Raw genomic sequence first — 27,545 nt, 5'->3', positions numbered from 1 at the left:
TCACAGGAACTTCCTAACATATAGGCTTGGAAGAAAGGACCGATATATGTAAATTTTAGTTGGATGTGAACCATCAACTCCCTGGAATTAATGACCTCAGTCTGCATCTTTATGAAATCCCAGTAGAAGTGCTTCTTAGTAAGCAGTCCTCTCCAAAGAAAGCATGGCAGTGCTTCAGCAGTTTCTCGTTATTGTGAACATCTTATCTTTTCTTCCTGGCCACCAAGCAATCTTCATAACCTGCTTCAATAACAGGCCCGGAAGAGTAAATGGTAACAGCTCCATAAAATAGAGAAAAATGTACCATTGCAAAGGTAGGAGAGAGAAATCTACTTAAGAGGTTTGGTTAAAGCCACCTCATCCTTCCTGTTGATAAATGGAGAATTACATTTGAATATTATTTTTCCTTCTAGGGATCTGCTGTTATGCTCAAGCTGAGCTTTCATTCAGTTAAAGGTGTAAGGGGTTTTCTCCCCCATAGAGTCTGTATTAATAATGTAAAATTGGCAACTAAGTATATAGTTGAATTAGTATTTTGCTTTCTATTTTAGAAGATATGATTTTGCTAAACATATTCAGAAATTCCTATGTAGGTGTGAATTTTAAAACTCAAGATCTTATGGAATTTGGAAACCTTTTGTTTAAGGGTTACAGATATAAATAATCTTCAAGCCTCTGAGCAAAGAAAACGATTATTGTAGAAGAAGAGTTTTTGTTCTGTAATATTATGTTTTAATACCATGATAAGCAGAAAGAAACACTGGGGAGATATTAGGATTTGGGCCTTCTTTTAGGGGGGTCTTTGTGATGTTCCCCATATTTTTCCTCCTGTCATTCAAACTCTACTCTACAGCCCTGCTGAAAGGGCAAACCCAAAAGGATCAGGTGGCTTATCCTCCAGCCACATCTGAATGGACAGGGTGTATACTTGACCATGAGGATGCCAATCCAGAGGCCAACCAGTGACCAATAATGTGGCTTACTCAAAAAAGTGAGCTACGTTTATCAACTTATCTCTTAGGAATTTTTAGTTGAAAAGCTAGCCAAATATGCAACTATCAGTGAAAGGTGAAGCTAATGGGTAACCACGTAAAAGAGGCCAGATGGCCCACTGTGAGTTGTGTATAAAATCGACATTATTAGTAAGCAAAAACTATAAGGTAAAGAGTATCTCATTATAAATCAGCAGTTAAAGAAGTGGTGGAAAGAGAGAGGAGAAAGAAGTGACACAAAAAGGTGTTATCTTGGTGAGAAAGCTCTGGTGTAAAGATCCAGCTCGCTCGATCTCACTCTTCCTGATCTCTGGTGGTTCAGCCTTTTCTGAGGCTGCATTCACGTATGTCCTATTACCTGAAGTCGCTCGAGTAAGTCTCTGTTCCTTGCAATCAAATTTCCTTGCAAACAAAATGAATGCTCACTGAACAAGGGGACATTTTGTGTTATTCACTACTATTTACCTGGACCTGGTACAGAGTAGGCCTTTGGAAATATTTATAAAATGAATGAATGAATATACAAACGAACAGACAAAATGACTGAACTCCTTCAGTTGCATTCAGTGGGAAGAGCACTAACCTCCATGGCTTCCCATCTCCTGTGGATATTATAGTTGTAGTCAAGACCTGCCTACCTTTTCAAGTCTATCTCCTGCTCAAGCCTTTAACAAACTTCCTAAATGGGACATGTTTTCAGATTCCTCTTTAACGTTGTGTATGCTATTTATTACCACTTCCTAGAAAACCCTCTTTTACCCTATCCCAACCACACACTAGGATCCCTACTCTCTACCACATTTTCTTTCACATTTCTTTAGTTCAGTCTCTCCAAAATGGTAGAGAATTAGATGCTTTCACCTCCCACTCTCCCCACAGCTCCAGGTACAATTTTGTACTCCATTTTATTCAACATTATGAAATAAAGCATTTTCCTACATTATTAAAATTTTTCATGAGTACTAACTTTAATGGCTCAACAGTAAACCATCATGTGGACATATCTCATGTTTTATACCTTTGTCTCCTTCTTGCACATTTTGATTGTTTCATTTCGTTTTTCTTTTATAACAAACCACAGTGACTTTTTCTCTGTGGAAATCTTTGTCCACATTTTTTAATTTTCTTCTTAGGATTGCACACTAGAGGTAGAATTGTTGAACCAAAGGGCAGGATTACTTCTAAAACTCCTGAAACATATTGACAAATTGCTTTCTTGAAATACTGTAAGGGGGTTTTACACTCCATAGCACCAGCAATCTGAGTGTCTACCTCACCATACCAAAAGTAAGTTGTGATTTATTGATTTTAAACTCCTTTATTATTTTTAAACAGGCAAAGAAGGCATGTCATTTAATTTGCATTGCTTTTATTCTTAGTGAGGTTAAATATTTATACTTATGTGTCTATTTGTCATTGGTATTTCCTCTTTTGTGATTGGGTGCTAACAGCCTTATCTATTTTCTCCTGAAAATTTATGATTTTTCTTATTGAGTTGTAGGAGCGTCTTAAAAATATTGATAAATATATTTGAGCAGATAGTTCCCCAGTTTATTGCTTGTTTATGAGGTTTTTTACTTCAGTGGTTTTAAATTTTTATGTAGTAGTCAAATCTCTCATCTTTTATGTGATTTCTTCCATTTATTTTATGCTTAAAAATTTCTTTTCCGTCAAGATGCTAGATAACTATTAACCTGCTTTTTTTGTAGATTTAAATTTTATCCTATGAGTTTAGTTAAGAAAAAAACCTTTAAAAGTAGTTTTACAAAGATATGAGTTTAAACACTATGATAGGACATATTGAGCCTTCCTCAAATGATTCAAATCCATGTCTCAAAGGCCTTGGTCTGGCTATAATACTGACCCTGTGCATCTTAGATAATATTTGTTTCAACATCTTCCAGAATGCCACAAAAATACTACTGTAGCTGGACACACTCACCTAATACCAAGGTATAATGATCTCTGTCCTCTTTGGAAATATACCTGTGACAGTCACCATTGTCAAGGTCATTGACTTTCAACTTCTTAGTCTAATAAAACACTCCATGAATCATTTATAGCCCACTGTCATGAGAGGGCCAAATTTTGTTAAAATCCAAACATTCTTTGAGGAAATAAAGCACTTTAATAATTCAAAACTTTCACAATGACTTTAAATTGTGCAGTTCTTACTCTGCCATTTCTCTCCTCAATAAGCAAACATAATAAAATATATCTGAGGGTGATGTTTATATAGAGAAAATGGTGAGCCAGTCCTAATTTCTATTTTTAAAAAGTAAATTTTTATAGATTATGGTACATAGACTATTATTAACAGCAAATTACTTATGGCCCAACAAGTTGATATAACACCACAGCTGTGTGCCATAGACGAGAGCAAATCATTGTGAAGGTGCAGGACAGGCACAAATTAGGAGTCAGAGTTGGGAATGATATCTTCTTGGAGGCAGTGATAATAATTGAGAAGTTCAGAGAAATTTCAGCATCAACCTCCAGGCCCATGATAGAGGATCGATTGCATTTTACATGTCAGGAGCGAAGTGAGTCTTTAGGAGGCATCATTATGCAGTGCATTTTGTGATCCTAAAAACCACTGATTTTTATTTTCTGTGTTCACCTCCCCTGTGGAGAATCCACATTACATTAAAGTACTAATGTGTGAACTGCCTGACTGAGGAGCAACATTCTCAGAGGTTATGCATAATCTGTGAGCATAATTGCCTGAGAGTAACAATCAAGATAATACTGGCTGCTGTTTGGTGAGCTCACAGTGAGTGCCATGCACTGAGCTAGGTGCCTGATGTGCATTCTTCCTATTTCTCACAGCCACCCTCATGCTGATACTACTCTCCCCACTTTACAGCTGTAGATGCTGAGGCTCAGAGAAGTTAAGAAACAGCAGAAGGTCACATAGGTTAGAATTTGGAAGAGCCGGAATCCAAATCTAGCTCTGTTTCTTTGCCCTCACCACACTGTTTCATAGTAATTTACCTTTGCGTGTAATTTCACAGTTTACAACTTTGCTGGTATACAGAAAAGGCTTTTAATATCATTAAAATGAGGAAGCTAAGTGTTGAAAAGCTAAGCAAGTACGGTGCAAATAGGCAACTACTCCAAGGACCCCAGTGAAAGTCCTTGGGAACCCAATCTGATGGTGCTTAGAATTAGGGGATGAATGGGTTCTTACAAAGCATCTACACCGATCCATTCTCTGTATCTCTCTATATCATACTTTAGTTCCTGATAGCACCTTCACCAAATGGCTGACACTCTTCTACTTAAAGTTCAGTGTAAGAGAAGTCAGCCTATTCCTTAATCCTTATCATTATAATGTCAAATTCATATGTCAACCCATATAGTTCATAACCTGGTTCTATATTCTCTTTTATCTCCTAGCTCCTTTTAGGCTTCCCAAAATTCTGCTCTTAAGACCTATGAACCCTGGAATTCAATCCTCTTATACTTACTTCTTCAAATCTTTGGCCCAAAATACAGTGTATTGTTTGTAAAGAGGATCGTGAAGCACCCTTTGAAAGTTAAAAGACCTTTTCCTCCAAATTATGTCAGGCAATAAACGGGATGCTTAGGCATTCAAGCCCTCAGCATCCCGGCTGCCATCCTTAGTGTAGTTTGGTTCTAAGGCCTGCTAATGTAGGGATGGCACTGGATGCTCCCTTCCCATTTAGGGCAGCCAAAGACAGGCACAGCAGGATGAGGGTTGGAGAATCTGAATGGTTTACAGATTTATCCGTATCAGTTTATATGACAGAGAAATTTCTGCTCAAAGGCATACAAATATATGAACCAAAGCCTTTCTACTGCAATTGTAGATTCTTCCTTTTAGTTCTAGCTCTGGAAGAGAGAATAAAGAGTACTGATCACTTTTTCCATCGTAGGTCTATTCCTTTTCTATGACAGTGCTTTATTCATACATTCTTGCATTCAGCAAAGCTAGGGGTAAACAAAGATAAATGAAATTTAGTCCTGATCGTCTAGGAGCTAATAGTCTAGTGAAAGTAAGACCCCTGTGAACCAAGTATGACGTTGAGGTGAGGGCCCTGCCTCAGACTGCCTGTGGGCTTTGAGAGGAGTTGCTTTAATGGAGAGACTCAGTAAAGCCTGAGTTACTTTAAGCGACAACTCAGTAAAGTGTGAGCTACTGTGACTTTTACCTCTAAAAGAAGGGAGTCCTAGTTCTTTGACCTTGTATCTTCAGGTGCTACATAGATGAGTGTTTACAATCAGCATCATTATCATCATCATCGTTCTGTTAAACATTTATTGTCTCTGGCACAGGGCTGGGACTAGGGTGAGGCAAGTGAAGTATGTATGTCAGGAGCAAAATTTAAGAGGGCACCAAAAAATTCAGTAATTAGGATAGCAGTATTTTAAAGCAATATTTAAGAAAATACAATTAATGCAAAATAATCCATGATGAATAAAACACCAGAATTTTAAAGACAAGATCAGTCTGGTATTGGGATTACATAGTACTCCAAGGTTTTGTCTTTTGTCTTTGAGTGGCATGGTCTAGTTGAGGTGATCTGAAAGGGACAGTAAACACAAACAGACAAAGTGCCTGTTTTATTTACACTCTGTTGATTTCAAGCAAAAGCTCCAGTAAAAGAATAGGGTGAGAGATAGTAGTCGATTTTCATTTACAATTAATATCATATGGGAACCAGCAGAGAAATTCAATAGCATGAGCCCTAATAGGCCCCTTAAAGAATGAACCCAGACTGTTATTCTGGATTCAAGGAACCTCTAGATCCTTTTGCAACAAAACTTCATGGAGCTTCACTCTGGTGCTCTATAATTAGGGGACACAGCTACAGCTACCCTCTATATGTCTTCATCTTTCCCTTAAAATACCAACTGATAATTCATTTTTTTGCTCCTTTATTCACATCCCATAGGAGAATCCAATTGGCCTAACTTTTTTTGGGGGGGGGCGGTCTACCACTATCATACGGGTCATGATTGCAGAGTCGTAGGCCCAATCCTGGTCTAAGCAGGTTTGGCTAGGGAGGGGACTAAGTTGGGTTGGAATCAAGTGGGGCAAAGGAGAAGGAGCAGTTGCAGGCAATGTAGTTTTCCTTAGAAGAAGGTTAGATGAAGCATCTCCCTCTAATATACCAGCGTTGTGGACTAGCAGTTGAAAATGCCAAGGAAGCAGAACAAATAGCAAGTGCTAATGGAGTTCAGAGAAGAGAGAGATCATCAAGGGGCAGGGTGTGCTAATTATGTGCTATAAGAGCCTGTAATTATAAACCCATAGATATGCAAATATATGCTGATGGCTCAGCACTGGAGACTATAAGGCCATCTATCTATGCCCCTGATAAGTGGACAGAAAGATAAATGATTTGTTTATAAATCCACTTAGAGATTGCACTAATGTCTCTACTTTTCTCTCCTTCTGGGGCATCCACAGAATGAAGAGTGCTAGTAGGTACCTCAGACTGGATTTCCATATTCATTACCTTCTGACCCTGGCAACTCTGGAGGTTTGTAATAGGATAAACAGGCCCTTTCAATTGTGACTGGCTTATTCACACTGTTGAAAGTCATTTCCCCGTGGCACTTCTTTACTGAATAAATGGGAAATGATGGTGGCATCTGTTTCTGCCACCCGGATCCCAGTGACAACTCATAAATTGACATTTTTCGTCCGTCTGGCAGAGAGGTCACAGAAAATGTAACTGCAGGGAAATACTAAGAATACTGACTACTGGTATTAAGCCTTCTGGAACTCAGGGGTGAGAAGTCTTTGAGGAGCCATGTGCGCATGGGTGACTCTCACAGGAACTGGGCACAGGCATTGCTGCGGCCAGACTTGCACATACGTGAAGCCCATCCCTGTGAGAGTGGATGAACTGTTCTCACCGAGTACTTAAAGCCGTCAGTTCCTCACTGACCACATTGGGGTTTCCATCCTTCTGTATAACCTGTGAGAATTAATGATGGCCTAAAAATTTTAAATCCAGTTAGGAGCTTCAGAATAACTTACAGCTTCCTTGAAAGAGCTAGAAGTCTTTTTTTTTATTTCTCTGGAGAACGGTGGAAAAAAAATTATCCCTTCATTCAAAGAAACATTTCTCAAATACTTGCTATGTGCCATTCCATATGTTTGGCCTGCAGCTCATTGTAGTACTTCCTGGATGTTGTTCTGTGGCCTACATAGTACATAATATATAATAGAATCCTAGGACTTGTAATGAAGCTAGCAGACAGAAATCTTCAAATGTGAACGCCATTTTATGCTACTTGAAAGGAGATTCTCACTGATATTTTTATTTAGTTGTTCAGTTGCAAGAGGATGTTGTCAATATTGCAAGAAGGCTTTATCAAGTGTTTTTTATGTTTTGATGTTTTGTCATCTACCTGTCTTCTGAAATATCAAGTGTCCTCACAATCAAGAAAAGAAACTGGATTTGAAATGTCTACTCTTTAGCCAGTGACTGTACAATATAATATGTAAACAAATAGGGAAGGAATGAGAAACTGAATGATAGGTAAAAATGAGCCTGCAATATCAGTAATTGTGTCTCTGTGTTGACAAGACTTTGACTCATGAGTAATTAAGCTTAGGGAGGGAATCAACCCACTATGAAACAATTCTGAAAGTGACTACATGCAGTCTTTGCCTACAGGCAAAGACAGAAGGGCCTCTTTGTACTGTGCAAGGTATTTAAGCCTGCTCCAAACCCAAATCTACTAAATATGTGAATTACGAAATCATATCATATCCATAAAATGGTTCCGAAAGGATATAGGTAAAAGTCTCAAGAGTTCAACAGGGCCTCATTTTTCTTGTCTTGAATTTATTGTAGTGTTCAGAGTAAAATTTTTTCCTTTAATTTAGTTCAGTACAATACAAGTAGGATTTTCTTCTTAAGTTATGTATTAGTCAGCTTTGATTCTGATAATTTTTCTCAAAATATAGTGCTACTGAGGTAAAAGGACTAGAGGAAAATTGGTAACATCATTTTCTTGGTCTGTCGAGTCAATATCAGACTGAGAAAATTTAATCAGCCCTCCCAGGCAGAACGTGTAATGTTACTGAAATGACATCATCATGAAAATGTTTTATGATCTAAAAGAAGTCATTGGTTCCTTTATTCTTAGGCCCTGTGCTGGCAATTTAGATCAGTTACCGTTTTATATATGTAATATTTTTAAATAAAGATGCAGTCAGTTCTCTTAACAGTCACAGGCTGTAAATTATATAGTCAGAAAATAGTATTCTTTATATTTTTCTGTGTATACAGAAGGCATTAGATGAACCTCTGACATAATTAAATGTATTAGCACCTTGTGGTAGATTCTATCAGTCTTACATTTTGTAGGAGTATATCTGCTAATATTAAGTCCTGTTTATATAACAAAAAATTGCACGGCTTAAACAAGATAGTCTATTTTTATCCTACATAAAAGAAATCCAGAGGTAGGTAGTCCAGAGATGGTATGATGTCACTTCATATCATCTGTGGCACAGACTCTACCATTAGGCTCCAGTATCTATACCGTTTGCCGTCATCCTCAAGGTTGCTGCATGGTTCAAGATGACCCTTGAAGCTCCAGCCATCATAACTGTGTCCTAGGTCAGCAGAGGGAGGAAGTAGGAGAGAGCAAAACTGCGGGGATCCCAACTAAATCAACCTCCCTTTAAGCAGCCATTGCGGGAGTCTCACAAAACCCTTCTGCTCAAATCATATGGGGCTGAACATTTTCATGGGGCCACATTTACCTAGGAGGGAAGCTGAGAAATAAAGTCTTTATTACCAGAAAAGTGACCAGTGGAAATTGAATTTCTATTAATAAGAAAAAGGAGTAAATGGGTGTTTGGGAGGCAATCCAGCCATCTCTGCCACAGTGGCTGTGTCTCAGAGTGGAAAAATTGGAGAATAATACCAGGTCTTCTTGTGATAACCTACCCAGAATAATTCCCATAGAGCTCATACATACCTCCTCATTTCTTATTTTATTGATATAATACAAAGCCCTTTCCAAGCTGAATTTTTGTGTGGACAGCCACATTTAGGTGCAGAAAAGACTGTGATCTCCCAAGGCCACTTTCTTTATCTGACCAGCATCACAGATCTTTCTGTCTCCAAGACTGTGGGAAATATGCACATATCTTTGTATAAGGTTCAGTGTATCAACAAAGTAAAAACAGACCCCCGAAAAATCAAGAACAGTATCCAATCTGACTGTTTTAAAACATGTATTGCAGTAGCTAACTGAAAGTATCTTTCCAAAAGGTAAAAACATCACTTCACACAAAGTGAATTACTTATAAAAACACTGTCTGAGAATGATTTTGCAACTTCCTTTTTTAAGGGCTGGTGTTTACCCTTATAAATTGTGTTTGTGTATAATTGATAAACAGAAATTTACAAACGTACAAGTTTTTTTTAAAAATGGAGTACTTGTCTTAACTAAGAATATATGCCAGCTTCCCTAAAGTAAGAACAATTTTGGCTATCCCATTTAAGAAACCTTAAATTCTTCGTGTAAATGTTACTGTAATAGCCACTCAGATAGAACAAACCAGCTCCATTTTAAAGTACCTCATTTTACCACTGAGATAATTACTCTGGAGGACAGAATAGGCCTCTGGATTCCTCCTGCCCACTCCTGAGCCCCTCTACAGTGTTGTACAAAATGAACAGTTCGATGCATCTCTTTCTGTGTGGTGGAAAGCTTTGTGTTAAGGGAGAATCCAATTCTCTAGACTGTGTCTAAGCTGTGCCTGGCCACAGTAATATTACAAATTAGGTAAAGTTTGTTTTTAATACCTTGCCTATCCTCTTTTCCTCCCTGCTCTCCTTCTGCATTCAGTTAAGGAAGGATTGATTGAGCACCTATTGTCTATTAGGGGCCATGCTGGGAGCTGGAGCTGCAGAAATACGGGCTGTGCCCTCACTGAGTTTGCTACCTACACTTCTTGTGCCTCTGCTCAGGCACGTGGCCACCACTTGCTGCCTCTGGTGTCTCATGGCCCCATGGGGTGCTATCTGTCTCACGTGGGTATGGCCTCATTGGCATTGCCCTGTGTCCTGACCTGCTCCTTACCTTCCCAGCCAAGCTTACCCTTCCCGGGTCCATGGCCCAAAGTGCTAGATAATTCTTCCATTTAAATTTGTAGCTTTCAATTCTTTTCTTAAAGCAAAGACATTTGCAGTGATTACAGACTGCTTTAAAATGGAGGATAGATTTTTTTTTAATAACCAATGACTTTGTAGTACATGAATCTTTGACCAAAATTTATCTATGTATGATTGTAAGTAATAACTATAAAAACATTGCTATTTTAGATAATGTTTCAGTATCTCTACATTAATTCATTTAATAGGAATTTTACTAAAATGATTATCTGCTTTGTGGAAAACTCTCTGAAATCAATTGTTTGGGGACAATCTATGAATAAATGTATGGAAGAACAACTCAGATCATATAAGCTATTAGATTCCTGCATAAGGCCAACCTCACCCCACCTCAAAAAATTTGCAATATAAATGTGGAAAGTTGTATTTATATATTTGTTCATACATGCATTCGACAAGTATTTATGGAATGTGTACTGTGTGCTGGACTCTATTTTAAGTGGCTAACAAAATATGTGAAGTCTCTGTCCTCATAAAATTTATGGTGTAGTAAGAGTAGCAATAATAAATTAAACAAAACAAACAAACAGAAAAGATTATTTCATGCTGAGAAAAAAAATTGTGAAGTATGAATAGGTGCTGTGAAAAATAACAGGGTGCCTGGCCAAGGTGGTCAAGGAAGGTCTCTGTGAAATTCACGTTAAGGATAAGACTAAAGTTTAAGAAGGAGCTATGTCCCAAAGTTTGTTTTAGACTGGATTATCCAGAAAGGCATGGCATTTATAGGTTCATTGTGATTCCATTGAGGTATCTGGCATATGAATTTTAGTCATGTCAAATGTCAGCCAAAGTTCTAATTCCTTTTTTTTGAGGAAGATTAGCCCTGACCTAACATCTGCTGCCAATCCTCCTCCTTTTGCTAAGGAAGACTTGCCCTGAGCTAACATCTATGCCCATCTTCCTCTACTTTATATGTGGGATGCCTGCCACAGCATGGCTTGACAAGTGGTGTGTAGACCCACACCCGGGATCTGAACTGGTAAATCCCAGGCCATTGAAGCAGAACGTGCCATCTTAACTGCTGCACCACCAGGCCAGCACTCCCCCCACCCCCCTGCCAAAGTTCTAATTTCTAACCAGAGATCCTGTTTCCTAAAATGATTCAACTCAATCCTCATGAAACCCATGCATTGTTTTGGATTTTTACTTTTGCATATGGTGAAATGCTACAAGTTGCAATTGTTCAGTGTGTGTGCTAACAATACATCTCTTTCTCTTCCTCTTGTATCACCAGGCCTCCGGAACCTGTTTACAGCACTGTGAACAAACTATGTGATAAGCCTGCTTCTCCCAGGCACTATTCCCCTGTTGAGTGTGACAAAAGCTTCCTTCTCTCAGCTCCCTACCCCCACTACCACCTAGGCCTGCTCCCTGACTCTGAGATGACCAGGTACTGCATGCGCTTTCTCACTTCATCTTCTCGAATTGCATGTGCTTCCACAGGATGAATGGGTAGAATCCACCTCTGCTCACTTCTCTTGTACTTGACATCTTCCTGAAGGTGGAGAGATGTCCTCCTCCTTTGGTGCAATGGGTGAAATTAAGAACATTGCCTTTTTTTTACCTGGTGTGTTCACAGAGCACTTGGACATGATCACATGCTGCTCCAAATGTTCTTGGTTCCCATGCATTTTGAATAACATATTAATTATATTTTTCCAGAAGACTTAATTTTGGAATTTAATTAGCAATAGCTCCCTCAATCAGAAGAATGAAAGAAAATTTATTCAGTATGTTTTTGGATAATATTTAATAAACACTATGCTCTAGGGATATAACATAGTCTAAAAAGTAGATACTATTATCACCATTTAATGTTTTAACTAAAATATTACGTTAATACCATCATTTAACTGACTCCTTGAAGTATTAAACAACTTATCGAAAACTGCAGAATTAATTGGTTCTATCTAACAACAAAGAATATAATCTTAATCTTTACAATATGTTATCATGGTAGATGATTACCTACATTCTCATATTTAGTTACTTCCATTTTACGAAAGCAAACAAACATTCAAAGAAGTTAAGGCATTGCCCTCAGTATGACATTGCCAATAAAATAATAAATAGGGAATCCAGATATGACCTTAGAATGTTTTGAGTCTTTCTACAACTTTGTAAACAAATTGTTCTGTGTAAAGTTTAAACATAATTCTGCATTAATATTCTAAAGCATATGTATGATAAATAATAAAACCCCATCATCAAAGGACCGAAGTCAGCGAGAGAGGAGAGTAAGGAGAACAGAATCCAGTGTTCCATAAGGTAGTTCCAATTCAGTTTAAAGCGCGAGATCTCAATTGTGATGTTCCCACATATAACACAGTGCTTATATAGTCATGTTTTCAGATAGAATATCTTCGTATGTCTTCATAAGGTTGTTGGGACTGAGTAAATATAGATTTTAGAATTATTCAAAGTGAAAATGGATATATCAAGAGGGTGGTGTTCTTAGAGAACGTCATCTCTGTTTTTTTGATATTTTCAAAGAATAAGTTTAGAAGTCAATTACTGACCTCTCTAGGGAGTTAAATAACAAATTTTAAATTACGTCTAACATTTCCAGAAATAAATGAGAAAACATATTTTTGGCTGTGTAATTAGCTGGGGCATTTTCGCTAATTTGCAATAATTAAAGCTAATAGTATTTTAGAATGCTTTATAAATATTAATTAAATCCTCCTATGTTTTTAAAAAATTATAAAAACTATTGCTTGATACAGTGAACTAGACAATTTTGAATCTGAGAGGGCAAAGTCATAGTCATAGGGAAGTGAGAAGGTGCACATACCTTCAATAACGCCTTTCTGGAAATTATGCGTCTACAGTTAGCTAATCGTCTCTGCCAGGCTTTTTGTTAAGCACTTCTTATGAATCATTTTCTTTTAACCCTGACAATCATCTTATGAGATGGATGTTATCATTATCTTCATTTTACAAATAAGAAAATCGAGGCTTGAGAAGTTATCTGATATGCCCAGGATCATCCACTAATAAGTAGCAGGGCTAGAATTCCAACCCAGGTGACCATTAGCACCTGCATCCGCAGAGGCATGATGGCAAAGAAGTCTTTGCTTGCTGGAAAAATTCTCCACCCATTCCTCTTTTTCTCTCTTTTCTCTATTTTTATCCTGCCTTCTCATCTCTCTTCTTCTGGCTCAGTGTCAATGAATCTTTTTTCCTTTTAACCCATGCTCCCTTTTGATGAACATAAAAATTACATTCCTTGCATTCCACTGAGGATTTTGATGCATATGCATCTCTCCCTAAAAACTCACCAAGAAGCCGATGATAGAATCTACATTTTGTGTGGACCCACCAGATATGATTCATTTCAGTTTACTTTGTGTAATCTGTATTGTGAAGATCATAGAGTTTCTTTTTTCACTTACCCTAAATTAAAAAATTACAGTGTAATGTTGAATATGTCTTTTTCATACTACACAGCCTCAGCAATCCTCATATGCACCAGTCCCCAACCCCTTTTCCCATCCCCCTCGGGAATTCTATTTTCTATTTATTCTAATTCTGTCCCATTCTTTTCCCCCACTTCTTTCTTTCCTTTTTTCATATTTTATCCCTCATTTCCAGAAAAAAGTAATACTGATACACACACACACACACACACACACACACACACACACACATACCTATTTTAGTAGCATTGTCACCAACACACTGATAGTGAAGTTCTTGATTTCACCCCACCTTGCTCCCCTTCCACACTTCCTCAACTCAGTAAATGGCACATACATTTACCCCATTGCCCAAGCCAAAAACTTGGGAATCATATTTAACACCTTGTTCTCCCTCACACCCATCATTAAATTTATTTTCAAGTCCTATTGATTCTGCCTCCAAAAATGTATCTCAAATCTATTCATTCTCCTCTACTTCATTTCCACCACTTTAATCCAAGCCTCCATCATCTCCCGTCTATAATAGCCTCCTAATTGGTCTCACCACTCCCACTACTGTCCTCCTAGTTTATTCTCAGTGCAGCCAAAGTGATCTGTTAAAAATACAGATCAGATCAATTTCTCTCGTTTTGCATTAGTATAAAATGCAAAGTCATGAACATAGAATCCAAGCTATGCATGATCTAGCCCCTGCCTGCCTCTTAAATGTCTCATTTCACTCTTTCCTTTGCTGACCACACTATTCACATTCACAAAATGCACTAAGTCTCTCCCAGTCTCAAGAGCTTCAAACATGCTCTTTCCTCAAACTAAAAAGTCCTTCCTACACTTTGCCTGGTTAACTTCTGGTCATCTTAGATCAAAGCTAGAGTTGCACTTCCTCAGAGAAGGGCCCTGAAAGAAAAAATCTGATCCCCTATTATATTCTCTCTTTTTCCATAAGATTCAAGCAATTTATTATTTTCCATTTATTTATGTGATTTTTAAACTAAATGCCTATCTCACATTCTATACCGTAAGCTCAATGAGTGGAATTTTGTCTATTTTGTGCACTGCTATATCTTTAACACTTAGCACAGTGCCTGGCACAGCAGGAGCTCAGAATTATTGTGATGAAATAAACATGGAAATAAGGTCTGCAGACAAGCAGACAGAGGCCTGTTTCAGGAACAAGTCAATGCTCAAGCTGTGCTTTACTCAGTCCTTAGTAGGTACATAAAACAGTCCCATGAATGAGTGAACCCATGCATGGAAACAAATAACAGACTCGAGCTCACTTGTGTATTGCAGTTTCACCTTAAATTATCTTGATGGTCAGTGTCCACATTAGAGATTCATTAGCTAACTGTGAATTCTTCATGAAGACTGAGCTATTCCTTTCAGAGATTATTTACTTCCTCTCCAATGGAGGGGAAAATGTTTCTTGAAATGCAACCAATGATTCAAGGGAAAAGTTTAAGCATTCCAGTTCCACTTATGACACCATCACTTGCTTTTTCCACGGTGACCTTAAAGAATTTATAGACTCTCATAGGTAGATGAGAACTTAGAATTAGCTAGGCAAGCCCTTAATCAATTCTACTGATGAAGAGGAACCCAATCTACTGTCTTCATGGGTCCGTATCTTACTTCTACCCATGGTAAAATAAAAGTTTTGGGAGATCCTCTGCTCTAAAAATGATATTGTAAGAATGTGTCTATCTATTCATTCAACTAAGATTTATTAAGTACTGACAAAGTGCAAGACTATACTAGGACAACTTTTTACAAAGGTATAAACTGAAAAAGCCAACCAAAAATGTTGAAGAAATGCCTAACCTTTAAGTTGCAATATGTGGTAATGTATATTTTTCAGGGCATTTGAGAATTTCCCATATTCTATTTCAGAAGCACATATATTGATAACAGCAACTACTGTCTCAGACTAGGATATGAGCTATCTCTGTGAAAGTTGGTATGTGAAACCACCCTTACATATGTACTGACTTAATCCCTAATCGGCATTCAGAAGAATGGAGGCCAGTCAGCAAAAGCAAGAAGAGTCAATCATCTGTATTCTCTGCATTTCAATGGAAATGCCCAAATTCTCAGCTCTTTGAATTGATAGCAAACATCCGGGGATGAATTAATTGTGTACACAATTTACTTCTGTAAAAGAAATCAGAGAAGTTGTAAGTTTTTCTTAGGAAAGCACTTTAAATTACTTGGCAAAGTACCAGCTCCTAAGGCTGCAGGTTATGTTAGAGTAATTGACTTTTCAGACCTTGCAAAAGCAAGAAATGGGCAGAGTTGGAATCAAACTAACATTTGGAGCTCTATGAAAAACAAATGGTATTGCCATGGGGCTCCTGCTTATCCAATACATCTTTTTCTTTTAAAAAAGGTAGTTTTTGATGTTGTAATTGGTTTTCTACTTTGGAAGAATGGGAAATTATTCAGCTTTTGATGTTCCTGGAACAAGGAGACTAACATTCTCGTCTGTTTTCTCAACATGTATGGCATAGTTTCATTTGTCCTTTTACATAGATGTTCCTAATTATTGCTATTTTGTAGTTGATAAAAAGCTGAGATGTATCAGATGAAGGCTAATTAAAATACGTTGGCAGATTTTGGATAGAAAATGGACTCTGAAGCATTATGTGATCATAAGACATTTTCAGTCATTGAAGAGTAACTATTTATGGGACTTCTTCTAGGTACTAGGCATTGTCCTGGGTGCTGGGGATTCAAAGGTGAATAAGGCATGTCCCTCCTCTTAAGCAGTTCACAGACATGTAAATGAAGAATTCATTAGTGTGCATTGTGATGTGTATCTGCTAAAGTCCCTCAGTTTCTCCAAGGTACATAATCTCTGGTAACTAAAATCAGAGTAGTATAAGCGGTAGTGATGGAAGCAAGCATGATCTTATACTGTCCCTTTTGTGGAGGTGTGAACAATCCCACAGGAATGTTGCCCACTCACACCTTGTTTCATCAATTGCTAATCATTTATAAGAAGCATTATTTATGGGAAACTTAACCTTATCTTCTCATAGGTACATCTGCGAGTCTAGTTTCCATTCTCTACAGGGCTCAGAATTCATGTCTATAATTCACTCATTTTGTAGAAATCATAAAGTTGGCAGCCTCAAGCCATGCCTAGTTTTGGGACACAGAGCAAGATCTTTATCTCATAAGACCTCAGCCATATGCCAAAGTTAGGGTGGCCTATCTTTGGCAAGCTGTCTCTCCTTACAAAATAATAGAAAATTGATCTATTAATGTTTTAACTCTCTCAAAGCCTATAAATCCAAAATCAAATATAACTTCTAGACATAATAATGCTATACTAGAAGTACATGTGTGTCTCTAAAGATAAGTGGAGGAGGAATCATCTAACTCTGCCTCTGTTTTTCTTAAAGTTTTCAGAAAAACAGGCTCATCAGTTGGATGAGGGAACAAATATGTTTCAAGTAAAAGGAATAGCATAGAGTAAGCCTCATGGTGTGTGAAAGGATGGTGCGCTCTAGAACTCCCAGTAAGTTCTGTGTGGCTAAGGTTATTGGTTGGGTGATAAAGTTGGAGACACAGGTGGCTGTGGATCATAGAGGGCCTTACTTGCCAAACTGAGGATTTTGGACTTTATCCTCTATGGAGGAGCTGTTGAAGAGTTTTAAAGCTGAGCAATGACAATTAGATTTATGTTTTTAGAAAGGTCACTCTGTCAGCTGTGTAGAAAGAGTTTGAAGGAAGGGAGACTAGTTAGCATATCAACTAAGGTTTAAATCATGAAGAACAAAAGTAAAGGTATAGAGACAGAGAGATATAAATAGATTCAGAATTAATTATCAAATAGAATGGGTGGTACTTAGTGATTGATTCAAGGGGAAGAATTTTCCAGCTTGGGGTGTTCACTGGATAGTGATTGCATTCATTTCTCTTAGAGACAGTGAGCCTTCCTGTCCACAATAATAGAGTTAAACATAAAACCTGTAGAAGGTAACTCAATGGAAGGAAAGGGAGGCAAAGTATATGAGAAGATCTCTTGTATGAGATGGTGGCCACTTGATGTCATTGAGGAGCTAGGAATTGTGTCCATACTATCTAGGTTTGTGGCCTTCCTTTGATCATACTAATCACACACATTTGGCTAAGCACCTCGTCTCCTTCAGAGCCTGAGGCCATAAGAAGCTGTTGATGCTAATTCCTTCTGTCATTCTTAGCAGCAATCCTTCTTGTCACCACAGGCAAAGTCATATATTTTCCCTTTTATTATTACATGTATAGATGTCCTGTAAAAGGTGGCATATTTCTAAAGCCATATGTGACTTCACACTTCTATGAGATAATTTTCCTTCTTATCTACTCATGTAGCAGTATTTCTATCCTACATGTACCTTTTTAGGAATGTAGACACAATAACAGCTATTCTGTGAAGCACACATTAGTAGGCAGGCACTTTACGTACATACCATATGTATTGTTTCTAATAATCCCAACAACTTTCGAAGTGTGGGTTTTGGGCTGGCAAGTGGAGAAGCCAGGACTTCAACGAGGGCATTCCCACACTCAAGTTCATGCTCTCGCAGAGCCTTAATCCCTCTCCCACACACACCCCAGCTTCTCATGCAGTCTTCCGTGTCTCATATCCACACTGTTACAAATATGATCCTGAAAGAGAATCTGAGCCTTCTTCACATGATTTAATCTGGGAAACAGCGCATTAAAAAGAGAAAGAAGATGCTTAACAAATCATTGACCTTCTTATGCACTTAAAAGGCTGATATAATCTTAAAGAATTCTTAATTTCATTTTTAATTAAAACCAGGAGAGGAAACCCTCTGGGCATGGCTCATAAGGCAGAGCCCCTTCCCTTCCCGAGTTTATGCAGCAGCTTCTTCAAAGGCCTTCGCTGCCTTTTTGAAGTAGGTGATCACTAAGCTCAATTTGAATTAAGGAAAATAAGGAGAGATTAATTGACTCCCACAAAGTCACAGAGGCTGCTCTTGCCACATTTGGTTTTACAGCCTCTTCTCTCTGCAGTGTGATATGTGCAAAGGTTCACACTGAAAGAAACACTTCTTGCCTTGAAATTAATGCATTCTCTATATGGACCCTTTTTAAAAAATATATGCCATTCACTGTTGCCCTTCAGTCTTTTCTTTTGTTAGGGAGAAGCTGTTCTTTCATTAAGAATTCAAGAATTTTTTTTTAAAGTAGCTAAAATTACATTGTGTTGTGTAAAGGAGGAAGACACAGAACTCACCCTGTTCCAAAAGCTTTCATTTATTCTTCACAACAGCCCTGGTAGGTAGGTAGAGAGTGGGAAGTGCAGAAGAGCTGGGAAATGAACCCAGATTGGTCTTACTCCAAAATTCCTGTTCTGTGATATTCAGATAACTCTCTGTGATGAAACAATCTAAATTTAATTGATCTACTTTAAAAAAAAAAAAAAGCCAGATTACTTATCTATCTGAGATGTTATGGATATTTTCCCTTAGTTTTAGTATTCCTTTTGTGTTTTGGGAAAAATCTTTATATGTACTTTAGTAGCCATTATATTATTGGGTAGCAATAAGAAATTGAAGAATAAGCATAATTTCAAAAGCAGTCCTTTATGGTGGCAAAGTAGCTGTAAGAAAATACTATGCAAAATCACTATAGCAACAAATTATAGGAACTCAGAAAGAATCAAGACAGTAACGCTAAACCATAACACCCACAGCATAGATACATAGATATTAATTAACAACATCAACATGTATTGAGTGCTTTTATGTGCTAGGCACTGTTCTGAACTTTTATATGTAGTCACTCATCTCATCCTAATAACAACCTATGGGGTAGGTATGGTCATTCCAATTTTATAGAAAAATTATGGTACGTATTTTAAATAACAAACAGAACAATGGGATGAGATAGCTGAAACTGAGCATATCAGGACTTAAAATATTAATTCATTAGAGCAAGATTTTTGTTTGTTTTATTTACTGCTGTATTTCCCGTGCCAAAAATGGTTCTTGGCATGTAATACTAACAGTAATAGTGATGATGATGATGGTGAAGAAAACAATCACTATCATTTCTATAATCTTATTACCTGCCAGGCTACACTTTACACAGATTAGCTCAATAACTTCCACAGCAATCCAGGAAGGTATATGTTATTATTATTCCCATTTTACAAGTGAAGAAACTGAGCTTTGGTGAGGTTAAGTGACCTGTTTAAGGTCACACAGATAGGATTTGAACCTAAGCAGACTGGCATCAGAATCTGTGCTTTTAAATGTGTGCAATAAATATTTATTGAATGTTGTTCTCTTCACATATAACATTCCTCAAGTATTGAATTCTTCTTGAGAAAAAAGTACACCCCGTTTAACTGTAGTAAAATTTCAATAGATAGATGATAGATGGATAGATAGATCCATCCACAGATACATAGATAGACGCATAGATGGATAGTATATCCATGATTAAGAATCTAGACTCTAGAATCAGTGTTAGGGTATGAATCCTAACTCCACAACTCACTACTTGTGTAATTTGAGCAAGCAACAACTACATACTCTGAGCTGCTGTATCCTCATCTGTATAATAGCAATAATTGTAGTATCCATTTCATGGAGTTGCTGTAAGGGTTTTAATGAGGTTATACGTCAAGTGCTAAAAGAAAAAGAAATGGCTGATAAATATGAAGGGCCCCATTAATGTTAGTTATCATTATGTGAGTGTGTGTATTAAGTGACATATTGTGACCCCCCAAATAGATACATCAGGCTAAGGTAGGAATAAATTTTTACTAAAAGACTATTATAAAACACTGTTTCCATTCATAGTCTGAGAATGTGTCCAGTGAAATGTACTCGGAGATGAATGTTAGGGTTGGCAGTATAGGAGGAAGGGCTGTGCAAAACTACTTATATTTGTATAAAGATCTAAGCATTTTAGAATGTAAAATTTTGTTTTGATTAAGGGATCAAAATTTACCTCTCGGTGGGGCTGGCCCCGTGGCTGAGTGGTTAAGTTCACGTGCTCCGCTGCAGGCGGCCCAGTGTTTCGTTGGTTCGAATCCTGGGCGCGGACATGGCACTGCTCATCAAACCACGCTGAGGCAGCGTCCCACATGCCACAACTAGAAGCACCCACAACAAAGAATATACAACTATGTACTGGGGGGCTTTGGGGAGAAGAAGAAAAAAATAAAATCTTTAAAAAAAAAAAATTTACCTCTCGGAGCAGAGAAAGTAAATCTTCCGTTTCAACTCTTTAATTCAGTTCTGTAGACTTTAAGCTCATATGAAGTTTAAAGGACCCCTTGAACAGGGTTTTTAAAGTCAGCAGGGATGTGTGTTCCAAACTGAATACTAAAATTTAAGATCACTCTATTCCAGAAAATATGAATACATTAGAGAGTAAAGAGGAGTAAGGTTTACTTTAAAAGGGGGAAGGTATACTGGGCCATGGCTAACCCAGCCAGAGTCTTTGTCCAAATTTTAAAAAGGCTCTTTTTCTTCTGGATGAAGGACAAAATATGCAAGGGCCCAAATGGGGCATGGTACACAGAGCTTAGACTGGATTTCAGCCCTGGCTCATCCCTTAAGCCAAGCGTTCTTATGAACAATCTGCCTAGCAGAATGGATTGGCCCAGGCTGAGAATGGGGATGGGAGTAAGAAATGAGAATCTTATTTCTCTTTGTTATTTCTGTCTCTCTCAAATTCATTCTAATGTTCTGCTTCCTTTCTTAGGCCTCTAGCATAATTATGAGGATATCATTTTGTCAACTTTAAAGCCTAAAAAATAACTGAGGCTAATACAAGTTCAGAGATAGAAGATACCCTAGAAACAAGTTAGTCCAACTTTTATATGTTCCAGATGAGGAAACTGTTACTCAGACCACAAATATGTATTAAATGCCTATTATATGGTTGGTACTTCTGGGGATTCACAATCCAGACATAGTAGAACCCTACTCTCAGGAGGTTTAGGTACCACTGGGCCCAGAGAGGTTCTTCTCTGGATATAATTGACGGCCATTGGTAATGTAAAAGAAAAATTCTAGAAATTATGGATTGCATTTTTCAAATATATGTGAATTTTAATTCACTTTCAGCCTTATCTATTTCAGATCCATCCTGATTTCTCCTAGATATTACAATTATAGGTTTGTATCCATCAGCTTCTAGGCATTCAGACGTTCTTCATACAAAATCTGAACGTCAAGTGACAACCCAGATTTCCTTCTGGCTCTCACTACTCTCACATGACGAATTACTCGATAAGTCCTTACTGTCTTGCTCTGGGTGGAATCAATGTTCCCTGAAGTCCTTAGGCTACACTGGGCAGGAGGAAAGGGATTATGAGTTAAAAAAAGGATCTCTACCAGTGTCCAGTGACCAGATCTCTACCAGTGTCATTGCTGGAATTCTGAGACGCTCTTTCCTTCTTTGCAGGGTCCCTTGTGTTATCCTGGACAACCATTTCCACACTCCTACAATACAACCTTTTCCCATTGTTTCCTCATAGGACTCCCCTCACTTATAACAAATTACTCAGTCTTCTCACCTTTGTCACTGTCCCAACTCCTTAAAATGATGTGATTTCAAATGTCCATCTCCTCTTTTCCACTGTTGTCCACACTGGCACTCCATGCCTCAGCCAGACTTCTAGGAGCTGGGCAGTGTCTGGCAGGGCCCATGTGAGAAGCCTTTCATCTCTACTTGGATTGCTACTTCACAGCTGGGAGTCTCATGTTACAGAACTGAGATCCCCACTTCTGCCTCTTGACAGGTACCATATGGGACCCATGGTCAGCTGGGGCCTGTTGCCTCAGGCAGAGACTGCTGTCTTCCCTGTTTCTCTTCCTATTTTCCATAGCAGCCCTGTTCCTGTCCCAGCCAGATTCCCTGCCCTGATTTTTATGTTGGAGCCTTTTCTTCCGGGATCCTTGTGACCCATAAAAACAGCTACTAATCCAGACTCTTTCCCCAGCAGAGAAACAGAAAAGACAGACTTTTTTTTTTGTTTTGAGCAGCATTAATATTCAGTTTCTGGAGCATCAGACCCTTCTCAGAAGATGATCTACTTTTAAAACCCCAAAGATAAAAAATTACATCAAGAGGGATGGGGATGGTGACTGTGGGAAATCAGGATAGGGACAATAGCTTATCCAGTGATGCTTCAGGCAGCTGCTGGCATCCAGTTCGTCAAGGGTTCCTATAAACCCCTGATCAAAGACCTCCTATAAATCACATCTCCACAAAGCTAGTTGTCTTCCCTGAGTCCTTACCTAAGCATATAGTGTGGATTTCTTCTCTCCCTTGTCTCTAAAAAGCCTCTCTCTAATGTATCTCATGTCCTTACTATTGCCCTCTATGAGACCTCTCTCATGGAATGTCATGAGGTCCCCTCTGTTTCCTTAGGTCAGCAAGTGAACATCCACATATGCTCAAGACTCGAGCTCTTTCTAAACCCACATCTGCCCTCTCAAATTGTGGTCTTCAGACCTTTCCTTTCTTCTTTCTAGGTCCAAAGTCGGTTACTGAGGGAGCCTGCAAACAATCTTTAATTCTTTTTCATGAACTTCCATCCTGTAATGCCCAGGGAAATGATGAATCTCAAGAACAGTCCAAGTCAATTTGCAAATTTCCATCTAGTACTAACTCCATGCAACATACAAACATACAGACTGTCACCTCTTAATGGTAGGAACCATGTTGTCCATGTTACACATGAGCATGTAGTAGACATTTGATGGAATGACAAATGGTAGGTGTTCACCTAAAACGGTGACTCACAGACCAAAGTGGGTGTTCACATTTAGTGGAAGCTCTTCTCTAGGCTGAAGGCAATGCATGGAAGAGTTGGTAGATGGAGAGGATCCTTCTCTCTGGGTCATATTTCACCCTTATTCTCTTGGGAGAAGGTGATGCATGCAGTTTTCCCTGGGATTTCTGAGTTAGGCCACAAAAACAGATTTTCTTCATCCTACTTGTGGAGCATTGTAACCGGTGATGTCTACTTTTTGTTAAAGACCGTTTATTTGTACTCCACATGTGTCAATACCAGATGCTCTGGAAAAGTCACATCATATGTGGATTCCTCGAACATGGCTTAGAGGGGTTGAGTTATTGTAATGTGCACAGCTGGACTTTCAAAGGTGGAATCAAGGTGCATAGCAAGCAAACCTCTCAGCAACTCTGATTGACCCTGTGAAGGGTAATAAAACGAAAATCAATTCAACAAACTTAGAAGATTGGAAAGGAACAGATTAAGACACGCAAAAAGACTATTTTCAGCACCAGTCACTCTGAAAGTTTGCTTAGCATGCTAAGTAAATGTCAGTGTTTGGCAAGGTGAGGGTAATTGCCTTTCTCCTTCTCTAATGTTCCTTCCACCAACACTAAAGATGAAGAAAGGGAAAGAAATACATGTTACAAATAAGCCCGAAGCTAATAGTATATCCGTGGGGCCCTAAGTCTCATTACATCATAGAATGCTTGATCAGAAAAGGTTAGAGAAGATTACATGCAAACACTTAAAAAAACTGAGAAAATAAGTCCAGCAAAGTTAAGAAACTTACCCAGGATCACGCAGTCACACAAGTAGTTTGTGGCAGACATAGGATTTGGGTCAGAGATGTCAGGTGCCAGTGCTTTTTCTCCCATGCCAGCTTGTAATTTTAACTAAACATCATCTTCCAGAGTTTTTCATGCTGAGAAAGGTTGTATATCATAGGCCAAGCCTGGAAGGAAACAGAAGTGTTACCTCAGGATAACAGCATTTACTTCAGGGGAGTTGATTGGAATAGGGAAAGAAATTGTTGTCTTTCACTTTATATAATTGCAAATTGTTTAAATTATTTATAATAAGCATGTTTAAATTTTTTTAGTAAAAACTAAATTTACAACTCCTCCATTTAGACTCAGCAATTCCAGTGCTGGGTAAAAAACCCAAGAGAAGTGAAAACATATGTCCACACAAAACTTGTATACAAGTGTTAATAGCAACATTATTCATAACAGTCAAAAGGTGGACCTAATCTAAGTACCCATCAACTAATGAATGGATAAATAGCATGAGGGATATCCATACAATGTAATGTTATTCAACCAGAAAAAAGAATGAAGTACTGATACATGTTACAACTTGTATGAACCTTGAAAACATGCTAAGTGAAAAAAGCCAATCACAAAGGAACACATATTGTATGATTCCACTTAAATGAAGTGTCTACAATAGGCAGATCTAGAGAGTCAGAAAGTGGATTAGTGATGGCGTAGGACTGGATAGGGAGGTGCCGAGAATTGAAAGTGGCTAATAATGGGTATGGGATTTCTTTTGGGAGTTATGAAAATGTTTTAAAATTAGATTGTGATGATGGTTGCAAAACTCTGTTAAAATACTAAAAGCCACTGAACAATGTACTTTAAATGGGGGATTTATGGTATGTGAATTATATCTCAGGCTGGGTGAGGGGCCCTCCTTCATCCTGCTAAAGTTGGAGAATTCAGCTTACTGTATTATTATTATTATTTGATTTTCTTCTCTGCCTCATGAACTAGACTGAGCCTCTTGTGCTCAGGAACTGTATTTTAATCATTTCCTGTACCCCTGATTCCCAGCAGTATACCTAGATAACTCTTTATTTTTAAAAAAAGGACAAGAAAAATTATTTAAATCATTATTATTTATTCCAATAAATATTTAGAGAACCCCTTATTTAGTAAGCTTCTGACAGGCCCTGTGCTCTGCGTTGGAAATACAAAGATAAATTAGACATAGCCCTTTCCTGAAGGGACTCAATCTAATAGAAGAGACCACAGCAGACAGAAAAACAATTAGCATCCCATACAATAGGTGTTATAATAGAGGGCATGTGCTGAGAGGGTATCAAGAAAGTAATGTATTAATTTATTAACATGATTGAAATGGGAGAGAAGTTAAGGAATGCACACACACACATGAACACACGCACGCATATAGTGATTCTCAGAAGTCTGCAGGATATTAACTAATGGGGTCAGTGGTTACATTTAATTTAAATGAAATAGAAAGGTCTTTCTTGAATATAATCGTAGCCCTTCCTGCCTCACTCTTTCCACTATTTAAATTGCCTTCTTAAGCTATTCCTCAACCATTGACAAAGCTACAGACATACTATAGAAGATTCTATTCTACATCGTTCCAGTGCTTCTGTGTGCTCTCTAAGTCAGTGTTTTCCCAAAGTCAAGTCTATACACTGGTGCTGGTCTATGGCCTAACTTCCACTGGTTTGAGGCAAAATAAGGACAAAGAAGGACTTTCCAATGTACATATACACACATCACTATTAGATTGCCCTCTGTCCTTCTTTGGGAAAAAATCCTTCCTGTAATAATGATCTCCCACTAACTTTGGTGTTAAATATATTGTATTTTATGAAATTATGGTGATAATAGATAGTAGCTATTTTATTCATAGGCTTAATTTGAAAAACTGAGAGGTGGGTTTGTTTCCAGAATTGTGTATTTAAATTGCTCCCGTCACTGTGTGCTCTTGGCGCAGCTCCCGGTCACCTTCTCAAATCAGCTAGCACTCTTTTTGCTGTGCTTTTGTTTGGTACCCTCATCCGCAACCTTCAGTAGGCACTGTGTTTGGACGTCCGGTTGGTTCCAGCCTACAGTTTGACTGTGGACTTTCCCTTTCCAAAAGCCCTTGGTCTAGGCTTTGCAGCCTATAGTCCAGATGCATTGGATACCCAGATAAGATAGATCCTAAATATGACAGCCCAATCTTAAATTTGATATTTGCCATACATATAAATCATCATCAATGATGGTACTCTAATATACCTTTTTGGTTTTGGTGATATGTCATTGACAACTTTTCACACTTCTCACTTTAACAAGGTGAAATTCATATAGTTTAATGACAGTTTTATTTTTTCTTTCCCCTGCTTTTTTTGGTATAGCTGTGGTACAAAATTGCCTTGATCTGCTGTCAGCACCCCAGCAAGTGACATTATATAAATGCAAGATATGATTGCCATTTTTGCTTTCACGCTTTGTCTGTTGCTGTTTTAATAATTTTTCGCTCTTTCCACTGCTCTAAACTGCTTATATTATAACCTTTGGGGTAGAAATTAACAAGTTTTCTACATAACTTTCAAAACACCAAAATAAGGAAACACCATTTTGTAATTGCACTGTCCAAAGAAACCTTTTGCTTTCCCTTAGAGACAGGCATAAAGAGTGTCATTTTATTCCCTCAGGTTTTTTGCTCTAAATTGATCCCTCGGTATTTTAGTTGATTCCTTACACAATGCTAGCCTTATGAGAGAACATTTTTTTTTTTGTAGCTTTGATCCTGCTAGATAGAAAAGTAAAGCGATTTAATAGCTCTATATTGTTAAATATTATGAGGCTAACATGTTGGAAAGTGGAGTTGAGAATTACAGTGGCAGCAGAGGCCAGCAGTAACACATGGAGTGTGTAATTGTGCTGTAAAACCAGTGTTCTTAAATGTCACCCATTAACACTGTGGATGCGGAGGAGCTGGTCTGAAATACAAAGGAAAAATCCCACACATTAAAAAAAGAAAGAAAGAAAAAAACCCTAGTTCACAAAAACATTCAATCTAAGACAAGGTGCTGAGGAGTAGAAAATTATAGGTTTAGCCTCTTAATTCTGGTAATATGAAGCTGTAACCTGGAGGAAAGAAATAACCATGGTAAAAGCAATATAGAATTATAAGAGAATTTTTTTCACACTAACCCTGTATCTTTTTTTTGAATTATCATTAAATGACTTTTCAATTCGGCAGATCTCTCTGGTGTCACATTCATTCCCCTGCTCCTTCTCCTTTCTGTAACTTGCCCATCCTAAACTGGGCTGCTTTCTCCATCCTTCACTGATTTTTCAAATTCTACTATTATACCAAAATCTAGCTCAAGTATTTACTACTTCCATGAATCCTTCCCTGAAAACTCCCACCTATG

General features: G+C 38.0%; 1 protein-coding gene across 2 annotated transcripts in view; it reads left to right on the top strand.

Annotated features, from left to right (window-relative positions):
* DLG2 (discs large MAGUK scaffold protein 2) overlaps positions 1 to 27,545 on the top strand; it is a 1,814,300-nt gene that overhangs the window by 1,388,206 nt on the left and 398,549 nt on the right. Inside the window, exon 14 of one of the 2 annotated variants that reach the window (XM_046685982.1) lies at positions 11,400 to 11,555. The exons of the other annotated variant lie outside the window; for it this stretch is intronic. Coding sequence (XP_046541938.1) covers positions 11,400 to 11,555 — 156 coding nt within the window. The remainder of the gene's footprint in view (positions 1 to 11,399; positions 11,556 to 27,545) is intronic. 2 annotated transcript variants of the gene reach the window in all.

This window comes from Equus quagga, chromosome 14 (genome assembly GCF_021613505.1).
Source record: "Equus quagga isolate Etosha38 chromosome 14, UCLA_HA_Equagga_1.0, whole genome shotgun sequence".
NCBI lineage: Eukaryota > Metazoa > Chordata > Mammalia > Perissodactyla > Equidae > Equus > Equus quagga.
Note: the sequence above shows the minus strand (reverse complement) of the source record. Positions and strands in the feature narration are given on the sequence as shown.